The sequence below is a fragment of the Pseudophryne corroboree genome, chromosome 1, assembly GCF_028390025.1.
Source record: "Pseudophryne corroboree isolate aPseCor3 chromosome 1, aPseCor3.hap2, whole genome shotgun sequence".
NCBI classification, from domain to species: Eukaryota; Metazoa; Chordata; class Amphibia; order Anura; family Myobatrachidae; genus Pseudophryne; species Pseudophryne corroboree.
Window position 1 is genome coordinate 897,124,976 of NC_086444.1, and position 17,168 is coordinate 897,142,143.

Genomic DNA, 17,168 nt, shown 5'->3' on the forward strand with positions numbered 1-17,168 from the left:
TTACAAACGTGTTCTCCCCTGACCACGTAGTTGCTCGGCAAAGTTGTAATGCCGAGACCCCTCGGGCAGCCGCCCAAGATGAGCCCACCTTCCTTGTGGAGTGGGCCTTTACAGATTTAGGCTGTGGCAGGCCTGCCACAGAATGTGCAAGTTGGATTGTGCTACAGATCCAACGAGCAATCGTCTGCTTAGACGCAGGAGCACCCATCTTGTTGGGTGCATACAATATAAACAACGAGTCAGATTTTCTGACTCCAGCTGTCCTTGCAATATATATTTTCAATGCTCTGACAACGTCCAGTAACTTGGAGTCCTCCAAGTCACTTGTAGCCGCAGGCACTACAATAGGCTGGTTCAGATGAAATGCTGACACCACCTTAGGGAGAAAATGCGGACGAGTCCGCAGTTCCGCCCTGTCCGAATGGAAAATCAGATATGGGCTTTTGTAAGATAAAGCTGCCAGTTCTGACACTCTCCTGGCCGAAGCCAGGGCTAGTAGCATGGTCACTTTCCATGTGAGATATTTCAAATTCACATTTTTTAGTGGTTCAAACCAATGAGATTTTAGAAAATCCAAAACCACATTGAGATCCCACGGTGCCACTGGAGGCACCACAGGAGGCTGTATATGCAGCACTCCCTTAACGAAAGTCTGGACTTCAGGGACTGAAGCCAATTCTTTCTGGAAGAAAATCGACAGGGCCGAAATTTGAACCTTAATAGATCCCAATTTGAGACCCATAGACAATCCTGATTGCAGGAAATGTAGGAATCGACCCAGATGAAATTCCTCCGTCGGAGCACTCCGATCCTCGCACCACGCAACATATTTTCGCCAAATGCGGTGATAATGTTGCACGGTTACTTCCTTCCTTGCTTTAATCAAAGTAGGAATGACTTCTTCCGGCATGCCTTTTTCCTTTAGGATCCGGCGTTCAACCGCCATGCCGTCAAACGCAGCCGCGGTAAGTCTTGAAACAGACAGGGACCCTGCTGAAGCAAGTCCCTCCTTAGAGGTAGAGGCCACGGATCTTCCGTGATCATCTCTTGAAGTTCCGGGTACCAAGTCCTTCTTGGCCAATCCGGAACCACTAGTATCGTTCTTACGCCTCTTTGCCGTATAATTCTCAATACTTTTGGTATGAGAGGCAGAGGAGGAAACACATACACCGACTGGTACACCCAAGGCGTTACCAGCGCGTCCACAGCTATTGCCTGCGGATCTCTTGACCTGGCGCAATACCTGTCCAGTTTTTTGTTGAGGCGAGACGCCATCATGTCCACCATTGGTCTTTCCCAACGGGTTACCAGCATGTGGAAGACTTCTGGATGAAGTCCCCACTCTCCCGGGTGAAGGTCGTGTCTGCTGAGGAAGTCTGCTTCCCAGTTGTCCACTCCCGGGATGAACACTGCTGACAGTGCTATCACATGATTCTCTGCCCAGCGAAGAATCCTTGCAGCTTCTGCCATTGCACTCCTGCTTCTTGTGCCGCCCTGTCTGTTCACATGGGCGACTGCCGTGATGTTGTCCGACTGGATCAACACCGGTTTTCCCTGAAGCAGAGGTTCTGCCTGGCTTAGAGCATTGTAGATTGCTCTTAGTTCCAGAATGTTTATGTGAAGAGACGTTTCCAGGCTCGTCCACACTCCCTGGAAGTTTCTTCCTTGTGTGACTGCTCCCCAGCCTCTCAGGCTGGCGTCCGTGGTCACCAGGATCCAATCCTGTATGCCGAATCTGCGGCCCTCCAATAGATGAGCACTCTGCAACCACCACAGAAGAGATACCCTTGTCCTTGGAGACAGGGTTATCCGCTGGTGCATCTGAAGATGCGACCCTGACCATTTGTCCAACAGATCCCTCTGGAAAATTCTTGCGTGGAATCTGCCGAATGGAATTGCTTCGTAAGAAGCCACCATTTTTCCCAGGACTCTTGTGCATTGATGTACAGACACCTTTCCTGGTTTTAGGAGGTTCCTGACAAGCTCGGATAACTCCTTGGCTTTTTCCTCCGGGAGAAAAACCTTTTTCTGAACCGTGTCCAGAATCATCCCTAGGAACAGCAGACGAGTTGTCGGCATTAACTGGGATTTTGGAATATTCAGAATCCACCCGTGCTGTTTTAGCACTTCTTGAGACAGTGCTAATCCCATCTCTAGCTGTTCTCTGGACCTTGCCCTTATCAGGAGATCGTCCAAGTATGGGATAATTAATACGCCTTTTCTTCGAAGAAGAATCATCATCTCGGCCATTACCTTTGTAAAGACCCGAGGTGCCGTGGACAATCCGAACGGCAGCGTCTGAAACTGATAGTGACAGTTTTGTACGACGAACCTGAGGTACCCCTGGTGTGAGGGGTAAATTGGAACGTGGAGGTACGCATCCTTGATGTCCAAGGATACCATAAAGTCCCCTTCTTCCAGGTTCGCTATCACTGCTCTGAGTGACTCCATCTTGAACTTGAACTTCTTTATGTACAGGTTCAATGACTTCAGATTTAGAATAGGTCTTACCGAGCCATCCGGCTTCGGTACCACAAATAGAGTGGAATAATACCCCTTTCCTTGTTGTAGAAGAGGTACCTTGACTATCACCTGCTGAGAGTACAGCTTGTGAATGGCTTCCAAGACCGTCTCCCTTTCGGAGGGGGACGTTGGTAAAGCAGACTTCAGGAAACGGCGAGGTGGATCTGTCTCTAGTTCCAACCTGTATCCCTGAGATATTATCTGCAGGATCCAGGGATCTACCTGCGAGTGAGCCCACTGCGCGCTGAAATTCTTGAGACGACCGCCCACCGCCCCCGAGTCCGCTTGAGAAGCCCCAGCGTCATGCTGAGGCTTTTGTAGAAGCGGGGGAGGGCTTCTGTTCCTGGGAAGGAGCTGCCTGTTGCTGTCTCTTCCCCCTTCCTCTGCCTCGTGGCAGATATGAATATCCCTTTGCTCTCTTGTTTTTAAAGGAACGAAAGGGCTGCGGTTGAAAAGTCGGTGTCTTTTTCTGTTGGGGAGTAACTTGAGGTAAAAAGGTGGATTTCCCGGCTGTAGCCGTGGCCACCAAATCTGATAGACCGACTCCAAATAACTCCTCCCCTTTATACGGCAAAACTTCCATATGCCGTTTTGATTCCGCATCGCCTGACCACTGTCGCGTCCATAAACTACTTCTGGCCGAAATGGACATAGCACTTACCCGTGATGCCAGTGTGCAGATATCCCTCTGTGCATCACGCATATAAAGAAATGCATCCTTTATTTGCTCTAAAGACAGTAAAACATTGTCCCTATCCAGGGTATCAATATTTTCAATCAGGGACTCTGACCAAGCTACTCCAGCACTGCACATCCAGGCTGTCGCTATAGCTGGTCGTAGTATAACACCTGTATGTGTGTATATACTTTTTTGGATATTTTCCATCCTCCTATCTACTGGATCTTTAAGTGCGGCCGTCTCAGGAGAGGGTAACGCCACTTGTTTAGATAAGCGTGTGAGCGCCTTGTCCACCCTAGGAGGTGTTTCCCAGCGCGCCCTAACCTCTGGCGGGAAAGGGTATAAAGCCAATAACTTCTTTGAAATTAGCATCTTTTTATCGGGGGCAACCCACGCTTCATCACACACCTCATTTAGTTCTTCTGATTCAGGAAAAACTATAGGTAGTTTTTTCACACCCCACATAATACCCTGTTTAGTGGTACCTGTAGTATCAGCTAAATGTAACGCCTCCTTCATTGCCAAAATCATATAACGTGTGGCCCTACTGGAAAATACGGTTGATTCGTCACCGTCGCCACTGGAATCAGTGCCTGTGTCTGGGTCTGTGTCGACCGACTGAGGCAAAGGGCGTTTTACAGCCCCTGACGGTGTTTGAGGCGCCTGGACAGGCACTAATTGATTGTCCGGCCGTCTCATGTCGTCAAACGACTGCTTTAGCGTGTTGACACTATCCCGTAATTCCATAAATAAAGGCATCCATTCTGGTGTCGACCCCCTAGGAGGTGACATCCCCATATTTGGCAATTGCTCCGCCTCCACACCAATATCGTCCTCATACATGTCGACACACACGTACCGACACACAGGGAATGCTCTTAACGAAGACAGGACCCGACTAGCCCTTTGGGGAGACAGAGGGAGAGTCTGCCAGCACACACCAAAGCGCTATATATATGACAGGGATAGCCTTATAATAAGTGCTCCCTGTATAGCTGCTTTTATAATATAATTTTTGCCACTATTTTGCCCCCCCTCTCTTGTTTTACCCTGTTTCTGTAGTGCAGTGCAGGGGAGAGACCTGGGAGCCGTCCTGACCAGCGGAGCTGTGTAAGGAAAATGGCGCTGTGTGCTGAGGAGATAGGCCCCGCCCCTTTTACGGCGGGCTCGTCTCCCGCTCTTTAGTGGATTCTGGCAGGGGTTAAATATCTCCATATAGCCCCCGGAGGCTATATGTGAGGTATTTTTTAGCCAAATAGGTTTTCATTTGCCTCCCAGGGCGCTCCCCTCCCAGCGCCCTGCACCCTCAGTGACTGCCGTGTGAAGTGTGCTGAGAGGAAAATGGCGCACAGCTGCAGTGCTGTGCGCTACCTTTAGAAGACTGAGGAGTCTTCTGCCGCCGATTCTGGACCTCTTCTTGTTTCAGCATCTGCAAGGGGGCCGGCGGCGAGGCTCCGGTGACCATCCAGGCTGTACCTGTGATCGTCCCTCTGGAGCTGATGTCCAGTAGCCAAGAAGCCAATCCATCCTGCACGCAGGTGAGTTCACTTCTTCTCCCCTAAGTCCCTCGTTGCAGTGATCCTGTTGCCAGCAGGACTCACTGTAAAATAAAAAAACCTAAGCTAAACTTTTCTAAGCAGCTCTTTAGGAGAGCCACCTAGATTGCACCCTTCTCGGCCGGGCACAAAAATCTAACTGAGGCTTGGAGGAGGGTCATAGGGGGAGGAGCCAGTGCACACCACCTGATCGGAAAGCTTTACTTTTTGTGCCCTGTCTCCTGCGGAGCCGCTATTCCCCATGGTCCTTTCAGGAACCCCAGCATCCACTAGGACGATAGAGAAATATATGTTAAGTCTATAGGGTTGAAGAGTGCGGAAATACATGTGTAAATGAGTATTTATTACAGTATGGTGGCATACTGGTTCGCATAGCTGCCTCTCTGGCCATGGCACTTACCTGTGTGAAGATTGCATGTTCTCCCAGATTCCATAATGGACATGTGTGGTAGGGAATATAAGTTTTAATACCCAATGGGACAGCCCTAGGTAACATGATTGCTGCTATATAAACAACAATAAAATATGTAACAATAAGCATTACATTGTAGCCTATCTGATTTATAGCAAAATCACTTAGCATGGGAACATATATTATTTATTTTATATTGTTAACTCCATAAAATATGAAAGCTAATTTTCTTATACCTGTTCGTACCCTGTGTACTACACTTGCAGTACATGATTTCCTGTCCTGCTGTAGTAGCATCCAGACGGCAGACATACAGTATCTTGTGTTAAAAAAACGTCAATGCAGCTAGAGAATGTAGCTGTAGTAATGTATTTCTCATCATTAGATTCCAACAGTGCTCAAAGACAATTTTGTTATCCAGATGAAAGTGTCACTTTTATCATCTTTCAGATGTTAGAAATAATTTTTTGTACATAACCCAGTGATAACGTAAATCCAGTTATCCTATTACAGTAATATTTGTTGATTCTGTACTCCTTGAGATCATATCGATCTCTGCCTTGATCTGAGGTCAGAACTGCTTAAGTTTAATATCATAACTTTGAGTAACAGGGAAAGATTGTGCTGGAAAACAATTGTTAATATGCTCATTTTTATTTTTACTGAAGGCCATTTAGCCTGCTACGAAGTTACATTTGAAATGTTAAAAATAAAAAAACTATAGGAAAAACAAAGTATAAATATATAAAATCTGATTAAATAAACACTGATTTATGTGGCTATTTATATGTTGAAAGTCTGCTTCCAATCAAATGCTTAACACTGTACATTCTCGTTCCAATTTCTGTAATTGCAAAACAAAATGTTTCCTCGCTTCAATCTATAGGCTGGCTTTGTGCCACATAAATTGTGTTTCTGTGTGTTTATGCCGAGATTGAAACATGGCAATGAGCAGAATCCTCAATAACCGCTAACTCACAAAACCCTATAGTAATCAGTTCTACTGATCCCCAGAAAGATCATGTTCACATGTACAGGTCACAAATATTAATGAGTCTGTTATTTCCACTTTGTCATCCCTCTATATTGCATTATACAGGTAGGTCTATAATTTTCCACTGGAGTTATCAATCTTGGAATGATGAATTCTAGAACCTAAAAAGCATCCAACTAATGAGATTGCATGAATTCTGTTTTTATAATGATTCAGTTGCATTTGGCACCAGGTACGCAGTGGCTGATAAAGTAGTTACATGTGTATACAGTACCAGTCTTCTGTTCCAAATTGCAGGGACCATACACGAAACACAAAATTTGACTGTCCACACAAATATTCTGATACTTTTTGAATGATTTATTCTTGGTTATTATTATGAAGTATTTTACTACTAATGAAGAAATTATTGTTGTTGTTATTATTATTAACATTAGCTGATGTGTTGGGCACCTCCTGTAAGGACATTTTCTATGCCAGCGGGAAGGCACATGTTACATCTGAAGATTAAACTTGACCAATAAAAAGCAATAGTTCACAGGGGTGTGAAATCATCAGTCTCTCCCGATACTATAACATCTGTGCGTACCTGTAACCCATTCATTCATTTGACAGTTTATTTGAAGATCGAGTTAAGAAATACAGGTTGAGTATCCCTTATCCAAAATGCTTGGGACCAGAGGTATTTTGGATATCGGATTTTTCCGTATTTTGGAATAATTGCATACCATAATGAGATACCATGGTGATGGGACCTAAATATAAGCACAGAATGCATTTATGTTTCATATACACCTTATACACACAGCCTGAAGGTAATTTTATACAATATTTTTTATAACTTTGTGCATTAAACAAAGTGTGTCTACATTCACACTATTCATTTATGTTTCATATACACCTTATACACACAGCCTAAAGGTCATTTAATACAATATTTTTAATAACATTGTGTATTAAACAAAGTTTGTGTACATTGAGCCAACAAAAAACAAAGGTTTCACTATCTCACTCTCACTCAAAAAGTCTGTATTTCGGAATATTTGGATATGGGATACTCAACCTGTACATATTTTGTAACAAAGCCATCACAATGTGATCAGAGAAAAACAGAATTCTTATGCAAATTTCAGACATAAATACGTATAAATTGCTTCCTTCTTTTAACACACAAATATATATATTTTATTTTGAAGTAACCAGTCAAACAAATGGCTACTTCCATAAGAGAGAACAGATTTGCTTGATGCTACACAAAACTCACTTGGAAAAAAAAAAGTGAGCACTGAAAATAAAGATTGCGAAATGTCATGTAATTTCTTGTGTAGTACACTACCCCACAGCGTATGTCAGGACAGTGTTTGCTGGTATGTATGAGGACGATCTATAGGAGGCTTCTTGGGTGGCTTAGGTAAGAAACTGGCGGATCTCTTTATGGACACAGCAGAGGAAATCCATGTATGAAGTACCGCCTAGCAGACCTTTGTCTTCCACCAGCAGTTGTCTGAAAGCCATCTCTGCCTTGTCCTTCTGCTTCACTAAGACCAGCTGCAATATAAAAAAAAATATATATACATATTAGTTCCACTTTTAAACACTGTATAAAATATTTCCACATTCAAAAATGGCCTTTAAAAAAAAACATGAGTATAAATCTCCCTTACTGCTATGATAATTCCCCCTCCCCTAAAACTCTTCTACGCACTGTGAGTGGGGGAAGAGCCTGTATGAAATTGAGCTTCCACAAAGCAGGACTCAGTGTATAGATGAGGCTGCTGTGGAGTATACTGTCAGGCCCACCACCAATTCATTGTCCTGCTGAGCTTTATAAGATGTCATGCTAGAACTTAGGAATTTCAAATCTCATTAGACCAGATAATGAAGCAGCAGCAGTATGACGTGTTGGGGGGATGGGTCCAACAGGAGGCTCCATTCAGCATGTTCAGCACTTCGGGGCTTTCTCTGGGGAAGTCACATTTCTGAGAATAAAAGTATCATACACTGGCACTAAAAAGTACAATTTATTTAGTGGTCATATACATTAACTAGGATGTGAGACGGACACCTTAGAAATATGGCAGGGCAGCCTTGTGAAGATGTTCTGAATAAACCGCTGTCTCAGCCTAAGACAGTAGGATACGGCAATACATCTGATTTCACTTTGAGTTTAGGCTTGTAGAACAGACAGCATCAAAACGATTTGACAAATCTAAAAGGAAATATTTCATTCTATATTGTATGGGCCAGAAAATGTATTCTACAGCCGAAGCCATGGTAGGACATTATAATGAGGCCACCCATAGATTTATTAATTTCCAATCGCTGCATGTGTAGGAACGATATGAAACTAATTGAGATGAATTAACATAAAGATAATGGTGACCGTTCATACAAAACATGTATGAAAACAGATTTAGATTAGAAGGAAAATAAATAATTTCATATAAGTGGAATTAGCAGTAGTCATAATTTATTTGTACTTGAACCTAAAACCACAAGAATCATCAAAGATATCCTACAAGTAATGTTTCACTTATCGGAAAATCCAGCCTTTATTTTAAAATACAAAAACATGGGGAAAAAGTGTAATGTGCACCTAACAAGGGCAAAGTATCATCACATTCAACCTAAAAAAAACATAGAAACATAGAATTTGTCGGCAGATAAGAACCACTTGGCCCATCTAGTCTGCCCCTTTTTTTTTTTAATAATATTTTTTATCTCTAACCTTATTTGATCCTTATTTCTTTGTAAGGATATCCTTCTGTCTATCCCATGCATGTTTAAATTGCTCTACTGTCTTAGCCTCTACCACCTCTGATGGGAGGCTATTCCACTTGTCCACTACCCTTTCTGTGAAATAATTTTTCCGCAAATTTCCCCTGAACCTCCCCCCTCCAGTCTCAGTGCATGTCCTCGTGTCCTTTTGCTTCTCTTCATTTGGAGAATGTTTCCCTCCTGGACTTTGTTGAAACCCTTGATATATTTGAAAGTTTCTATCATGTCCCCCCTTTCCCTTCTCTGCTCCAAACTATACATATTGAGATTTCTAAGTCTTTCTGGGTATGTTTTGTGATGTAGGCCATGCACCATTTTAGTTGCCCTCCTTTGTACAGTTTCTAATGTATTAATATCCTTTTGAAGATATGGCCTCCAGAACTGAATACAGTATTCTAGATGAGGCCGTACCAATGACCTATACAGTGGCATTATTACTTCTTTCTTTCTGCTGCTGATTCCTCTCCCAATGCAGCCAAGCATCTGACTAGCTTTCCTCATTGCCTTGTTACATTGCTTACCTGCCTTTAAGTCATCTGAAATAGTGACTCCTAGATCCCTTTCCTCCTCAGTAGTTTCCAGTATAGTGCCATTAATACTGTATTTAGCTTTAGGATTTTTGAGACCCAAGTGCATGATTTTGCATTTTTTGGCATTAAACTGTAATTGCCAGACTCTTGACCATTCCTCTAGTCTACCTAGATCCTCTATCATTTGTTTTACCCCACCTGGTGTGTCTACCCTGTTGCATACCTTTGTGTCATCTGCAAAAAGGCATACTTTCCCTTTAATGCCATTTGCAATGTCACCAATAAAATAAGATTTTACTTACCGATAAATCTATTTCTCGTAGTCCGTAGTGGATGCTGGGACTCCGTAAGGACCATGGGGAATAGCGGCTCCGCAGGAGACAGGGCACAAGAATAAAAGCTTTAGGATCAGGTGGTGTGCACTGGCTCCTCCCCCTATGACCCTCCTCCAAGCCTCAGTTAGGATACTGTGCCCGGACGAGCGTACATAATAAGGAAGGATATTGAATCCCGGGTAAGACTCATACCAGCCACACCAATCACACCGTACAACTCGTGATCTGAACCCAGTTAACAGTATGATAAAACGAAAAGGAGCCTCTGAAAAGATGGCTCACAACAATAATAACCCGAATTTTTGTAACAATAACTATATACAAGTATTGCAGACAATCCGCACTTGGGATGGGCGCCCAGCATCCACTACGGACTACGAGAAATAGATTTATCGGTAAGTAAAATCTTATTTTCTCTGACGTCCTAGTGGATGCTGGGACTCCGTAAGGACCATGGGGATTATACCAAAGCTCCCAAACGGGCGGGAGAGTGCGGATGACTCTGCAGCACCGAATGAGAGAACTCCAGGTCCTCCTCAGCCAGGGTATCAAATTTGTAGAATTTAGCAAACGTGTTTGCCCCTGACCAAGTAGCTGCTCGGCAAAGTTGTAAAGCCGAGACCCCTCGGGCAGCCGCCCAAGATGAGCCCACTTTCCTTGTGGAATGGGCTTTTACCGATTTTGGCTGTGGCAGGCCTGCCACAGAATGTGCAAGCTGAATTGTACTACAAATCCAACGAGCAATCGTCTGCTTAGAAGCAGGAGCACCCAGCTTGTTGGGTGCATACAGGATAAACAGCGAGTCAGATTTTCTGACTCCAGCCGTCCTGGAAACATATATTTTCAGGGCCCTGACAACGTCAAGCAACTTGGAGTCCTCCAAGTCCCTAGTAGCCGCAGGTACCACAATAGGGTTGGTTCATGTGAAATGCAGAAACCACCTTAGGTAGAAATTGAGGACGAGTCCTCAATTCTGCCCTGTCAGAATTAAAAATTAAGTAAGGGCTTTTATATGATAAAGCCGCCAATTCTGACACACGCCTGGCTGAAGCCAGGGCTAACAGCATCGTCACCTTCCATGTGAGATATTTGAAGTCCACAGTGGTGAGTGGTTCAAACCAATGTGACTTTAGGAAACTCAACACAACATTGAGATCCCAAGGTGCCACTGGAGGCACAAAAGGAGGCTGTATATGCAGTACCCCTTTTACAAATGTCTGAACTTCAGGCACTGAAGCCAGTTCTTTCTGGAAGAAAATCGACAGGGCCGAAATTTGAACCTTAATGGACCCTAATTTTAGGCCCATAGATAGTCCTGTTTGCAGGAAATGGAGGAAACGACCCAGTTGAAATTCCTCTGTAGGGGCCTTCTTGGCCTCACACCACGCAACATATTTTCGCCAAATGCGGTGATAATGTTTTGCGGTTACGTCCTTCCTGGCCTTGACCAGGGTAGGGATGACTTCATCTGGAATGCCTTTTTCCCTCAGGATCCGGCGTTCAACCGCCATGCCGTCAAACGCAGCCGCGGTAAGTCTTGGAACAGACAAGGCCCCTGCTGGAGCAGGTCCTTTCTCAGAGGTAGAGGCCACGGTTCGTCCGTGAGCATCTCTTGAAGTTCCGGGTACCAAGTCCTTCTTGGCCAATCCGGAACCACGAGTATAGTTCTTACTCCTCTCCTTCTTATGATTCTCAGTACTTTTGGTATGAGAGGCAGAGGAGGGAACACATACACTGACTGGTATACCCACGGCGTTACCAGAGCGTCCACCGCTATTGCCTGAGGGTCCCTTGACCTGGCGCAATATCTGTCTAGTTTTTTGTTTAGACGGGACGCCATCATGTCCACCTTTGGTTCTTCCCAACGGTTTACTATCAGGTGGAAGACTTCTGGGTGAAGTCCCCACTCTCCCGGGTGGAGGTCGTGTCTGCTGAGGAAGTCTGCTTCCCAGTTGTCCACTCCCGGAATGAACACTGCTGACAGTGCTATCACATGATTTTCCGCCCAGCGAAGAATCCTTGCAGCTTCTGCCATTGCCCTCCTGCTTCTCGTGCTGCCCTGTCTGTTTACGTGGGCGACTGACGTGATGTTGTCCGATTGGATCAATACCGCCTGACCCTGAAGCAGGGGTTTCGCTTGACTTAGGGCATTGTAAATGGCCCTTAGTTCCAGAATGTTTATATGAAGAGATGTTTCCATGCTTGACCACAAGCCCTGGAAAATTCTTCCCTGTGTGACTGCTCCCCAGCCTCTCAGGCTTGCATCCGTGGTCACCAGGATCCAATCCTGAATGCCAAATCTGCGGCCCTCTAGTAGATGAGCACTCTGCAGCCACCACAGAAGAGACACCCTTGTCCTTGGCGACAGGGTTATCCGCTGATGCATCTGAAGATGCGATCCGGACCATTTGTCCAGTAGATCCCACTGAAAAGTTCTTGCATGGAATCTTCCGAATGGAATCGCTTCGTAAGAAGCCACCATTTTTCCCAGGACCCTCGTGCACTGATGCACTGACACCTGGCCTGGTTTTAGGAGGTTCCTGACTAGCTCGGATAACTCCCTGGCCTTCTCCTCCGGGAGAAACACCTTCTTCTGGACTGTGTCCAGAATCATTCCTAGGAACAGTAGACGTGTCGTTGGAATCAGCTGCGATTTTGGAATATTTAGGATCCACCCGTGCTGACGTAACACTACCTGAGATAGTGCTACTCCGACTTCTAACTGTTCCCTGGACCTTGCCCTTATCAGGAGATCGTCCAAGTAAGGGATAATTAAGATGCCTTTTCTTCGAAGAAGAATCATCATTTCGGCCATTACCTTGGTAAAGACCCGAGGTGCCGTGGACAACCCAAACGGCAGCGTCTGAAACTGATAATGACAGTTTTGTACTACAAACCTGAGGTACCCTTGGTGAGAAGGGTAGATTGGGACGTGGAGATAAGCATCTTTGATGTCCAGAGACACCATATAGTCCCCTTCTTCCAGGTTTGCTATCACCGCTCTGAGTGATTCCATCTTGAATTTGAACCTTTTTATGTAAGTGTTCAAGGATTTCAGATTTAAAATTGGTCTCACCGAGCCGTCCGGCTTCGGTACCACAAACAGCGTGGAATAATACCCCTTTCCTTGTTGCAGGAGGGGTACCTGGATTATCACCTGCTGGGAATACAGCTTGTGAATGGCTTCCAAAACTGCCTCCCTGTCGGAGGGAGACTTTGGTAGAGCAGACTTCAGGAACCGGCGAGGGGGAAACGCCTCGAATTCCAGTTTGTACCCCTGCGATACTACCTGTAGAATCCAGGGGTCCACTTGCGAGTGAGCCCACTGCGCGATGAAATTCTTGAGACGGGCCACCACCATGTCTGAGTCTGCTTGTAAAGCCCCAGCGTCATGCTGAAGACTTGGCAGAAGCAGGGGAGGGCTTCTGCTCCTGGGAAGCGGCTGCATGGTGCAGTTTTTTTCCTCTTCCTCTGCCCCGGGGCAGAAAGGAGTGGCCTTTAGCTCGCTTGTACTTATGGGAACGAAAGGACTGAGTTTGAAAAGACGGTGTCTTTTTCTGCTGATGTGAAGTGACCTGGGGTAAAAAGGTGGACTTTCCAGCCGTTGCCGTGGCCACCAGGTCCGATAGACCAGCCCCAAATAACTCCTCCCCTTTATACGGCAATACTTCCATATGTCGTTTGGAATCCGCATCCCCTGACCACTGTCGCGTCCATAACGCTCTTCTGGCAGAAATGGACATAGCACTTACTCTTGATGCCAGGGTGCAAATATCCCTCTGTGCATCACGCATATATAGTAATGCATCCTTCAAATGCTCTATAGTTAACAATATATTGTCCCTATCCAGGGTATCAATATTTTCAGTCAGGGAATCCGACCACGCGACTCCAGCACTGCACATCCAGGCTGAAGCGATTGCTGGTCGCAGTATAACACCAGTATGTGTGTATATACTTTTTAGGATATTTTCCAGCCTTCTATCAGCTGGTTCTTTGAGGGTGGCCGTATCAGGAGACGGTAACGCTACTTGTTTAGATAAACGTGTGAGCGCCTTATCTACCCTAGGGGGTGTTTCCCAACGCGTCCTAACCTCTGACGGGAAAGGATATAGTGCCAATAATTTTTTAGAAATTAGCAGTTTTTTGTCGGGGGAAACCCACGCTTTATCACACACCTCATTTAATTCATCTGACTCAGGAAAAACTATTGGTAGTTTTTTCACACCCCACATAATACCCTTCTTTGTGGTACTTGTAGTGTCAGAAATGTTCAATGCCTCCTTCATTGCCGTGATCATGTAACATGTGGCCCTACTGGACATTACGTTTGTCTCCTCACCGTCGACACTAGACTCAGTATCTGTGTCGACCCACTGAGGTAACGGGCGTTTTAGGGCCCCTGACGGTGTCTGAGACGCCTGGACAGGCACTAATTGATTTGCCGGCTGTCTCATGTCGTCAACCGTTTTTTGCAAAGTGCTGACATTATCACTTAATTCTTTAAATACGATCATCCAGTCAGGTGTCGACTCCCTAGGGGGTGACATCACTAACCCAGGCAATTGCTCCGCCTCCACATCATTTTCCTCCTCATACATGTCGACACACACGTACCGACACACAGCACACACACCGGGAATGCTCTGATAGAGGACAGGACCCCACTAGCCCTTTGGAGAGACAGAGGGAGAGTCTGCCAGCACACACCAAGCGCTATATATATATACAGGGATAACCTTATATAAGTGTTATTCCCTTATAGCTGCTGTTTATATTATTTTTAGCTGCCAATAGTGCCCCCCCCTTCTCTTTTTTACCCTGATTCTGTAGCAAGTCTGCAGGGGAGAGTCAGGGAGCCGTCCTTCCAGCGGAGCTGTGAGGGAAAATGGTGCTTGTGTGCTGAGGAGATAGGCTCCGCCCCTTCACGACGTCCTTATCTCCCGCTCTTTTCTGTAAAAATGGCAGGGGTTAAAATACATCCATATAGCCCAGGAGCTATATGTGATGTATTCTTTTGCCAACCTAAGGTATTATCTGTTTATATTGCGTCTCAGGGCGCCCCCCCCCCCAGCGCCCTGCACCCTCAGTGACCGGAGTGTGAAGTGTGCTGAGAGCAATGGCGCACAGCTGCGGTGCTGTGCGCTACCTTAGTCTGAAGACAGGACCGTCTTCTGCCGCCGATTTCACCGGACCTCTTCGCTCTTCTGGCTTTGTAAGGGGGCCGGCGGCGCGGCTCCGGGACCCATCCAGGCTGAACCTGTGATCGTCCCTCTGGAGCTAATGTCCAGTAGCCTAAGAAGCCCAATCCACTCTGCACGCAGGTGAGTTCGCTTCTTCTCCCCTTAGTCCCACGATGCAGTGAGCCTGTTGCCAGCAGGACTCACTGAAAATAAAAAACCTAAAATACACTTTTATTCTAAGCAGCTCAGGAGAGCCACCTAGCCTGCACCCTTCTCGTTCGGGCACAAAAATCTAACTGAGGCTTGGAGGAGGGTCATAGGGGGAGGAGCCAGTGCACACCACCTGATCCTAAAGCTTTTATTCTTGTGCCCTGTCTCCTGCGGAGCCGCTATTCCCCATGGTCCTTTACGGAGTCCCAGCATCCACTAGGACGTCAGAGAAATATATTAAAAAGCACTGGTCCAAGTACAGATCCCTGGGGTACTGTAACCTAATCTTTGGGACAAGGCTTTTAACAGCCCCCCCCCCCCCCCCACACACACACACACACACACTCCCCTCCCAAACAACAGCAGACTGTCCATCAGTTACAGCCTCCAGCCGATCTGCTTTCGATGTCAGAGTACAGCGTATGCACAAAGTACTGAACATGAGCATGAGCCGCACTAATGCCAGGACCTGGTTCAGGCCTCGTGTTTTCTCCATCCACAGCTGTAACAGTCATCATTAGTATGCGCACTTGCACCAGCTCCATGCTCTGTGCAAGAGATCCATTTTATACAGGCTGTTCTTCCCCGTATGCACCACTCAGAATAGCATGGAATTCAGGGGTCTATGGGCCCGATTTAGACCTGATCGCCACTGTGCGTTTTCGCACAACGGGCGACTATCGAACTACTGTGCATTGCGTATTATAGCTTCTGGGATGACATCTGTGATGATTAGTGATGGGTAGTTCATGAATGATTAGTTCAAAATTAACTAATCTTCGAAGTGAACTAGTTCGTTCAGTTCACAGCTTTGGCAAAGATTAGTTCATCAGAAAGGAGGAGTTAGATACAGACAGAATAGAGCTAGCATTAGGCTAGTCACTGTCTCATTCACTGGATTTTCACTTCCTGAATCTGATGCTGTGAAATGAAAGTTAAAAGTACAACACAGCCCAGCAATACAGATCTAATAAAAAAAATAGCATCTGCACTGCCTAGCCAAAGTCTATGGGGTAAATTTACTAAGGTGGGAGATTTTTAGAACTGGTGATGTTGCCCATAGCAACCAATCAGATTATATCTATTATCTGCTAGAAGCAGCTAGATAAATGGTAAGTAGAATCTGATTGGTTGCCATGGGCAACATCACCAGTTCTAAAAATCTCCCACCTTAGTAAATTTACCCCTATGTGTGTCTGTGAGTGAGCATGTGTGGTCATGTTGCTCACTTTTCTGTGATACAATCACTGTCCTATTAGTCCAGATGTCCAAACACTTGCTGCTACTTCTGGTACTACTGGCTCCTGTGCATACTGCTGTGCTAAATCTTCTGCTGGGTGTTGTATAGGTGCTGCTGCAGCAGCACTGTTTTTATTCAGCTCTCACTCAGCAATACTCATGAGTCAGTACATCTCTGCTGCCACAGTGGTCACTGCTGTGCTCAGACATGGAGTGGACTCACTCTGTGGAGCTGAGTGAACTGCATTGTCCTGACGACTCGTGAGTCATTCTCCTTGCAAGTAGTTCAGTAGTTCAGTGATTCATTACAGTTCACTGATCAGTTCACTGACTAAATGACTCATACAGCCATACAAGTCAGTGCAGTACTTCTAACCTACCATGTGTGGCACTGCTGTGCTCAGGCATATGCATTGTATGGAGCTGATGCTGAACTGCATATAGCCATGATTAATTCACCTAGCATATTAGGTGGTCACAAGGTACACTGTCACTTCCAATCAGCCAAAGACAAATTCTGAGTGCTGCATACTATCCTGTAGGGCAGGCATGTCCAAACTGCGGCCCTCCAGCTGTTGTGAAACTACATATCCCAGCATGCCCTGACACAGTTTTGCTGTCAGAGAATGCTAAAGCTGTGTCAGGGCATGCTGGGATGTGTAGTTTCTCAACAGCTGGAGGGCCGCAGTTTGGACATGCCTGCTGTAGGGTCTGATTACTCTACACAAG

General features: G+C 45.7%; 1 protein-coding gene across 3 annotated transcripts in view; it reads right to left on the minus strand.

Annotated features, from left to right (window-relative positions):
- Positions 1–6,503: 6,503 nt before the first annotated feature.
- The window catches only part of SEC24D (SEC24 homolog D, COPII coat complex component), a 451,689-nt gene continuing 441,024 nt past the window's right edge, over positions 6,504–17,168 (minus strand). For all 3 annotated transcript variants that reach the window (XM_063920228.1, XM_063920226.1, XM_063920227.1), the window contains exon 23: positions 6,504–7,712. In XM_063920228.1, coding sequence (XP_063776298.1) covers positions 7,572–7,712 — 141 coding nt within the window. In that variant the 3' untranslated portion in view covers positions 6,504–7,571. The remainder of the gene's footprint in view (positions 7,713–17,168) is intronic.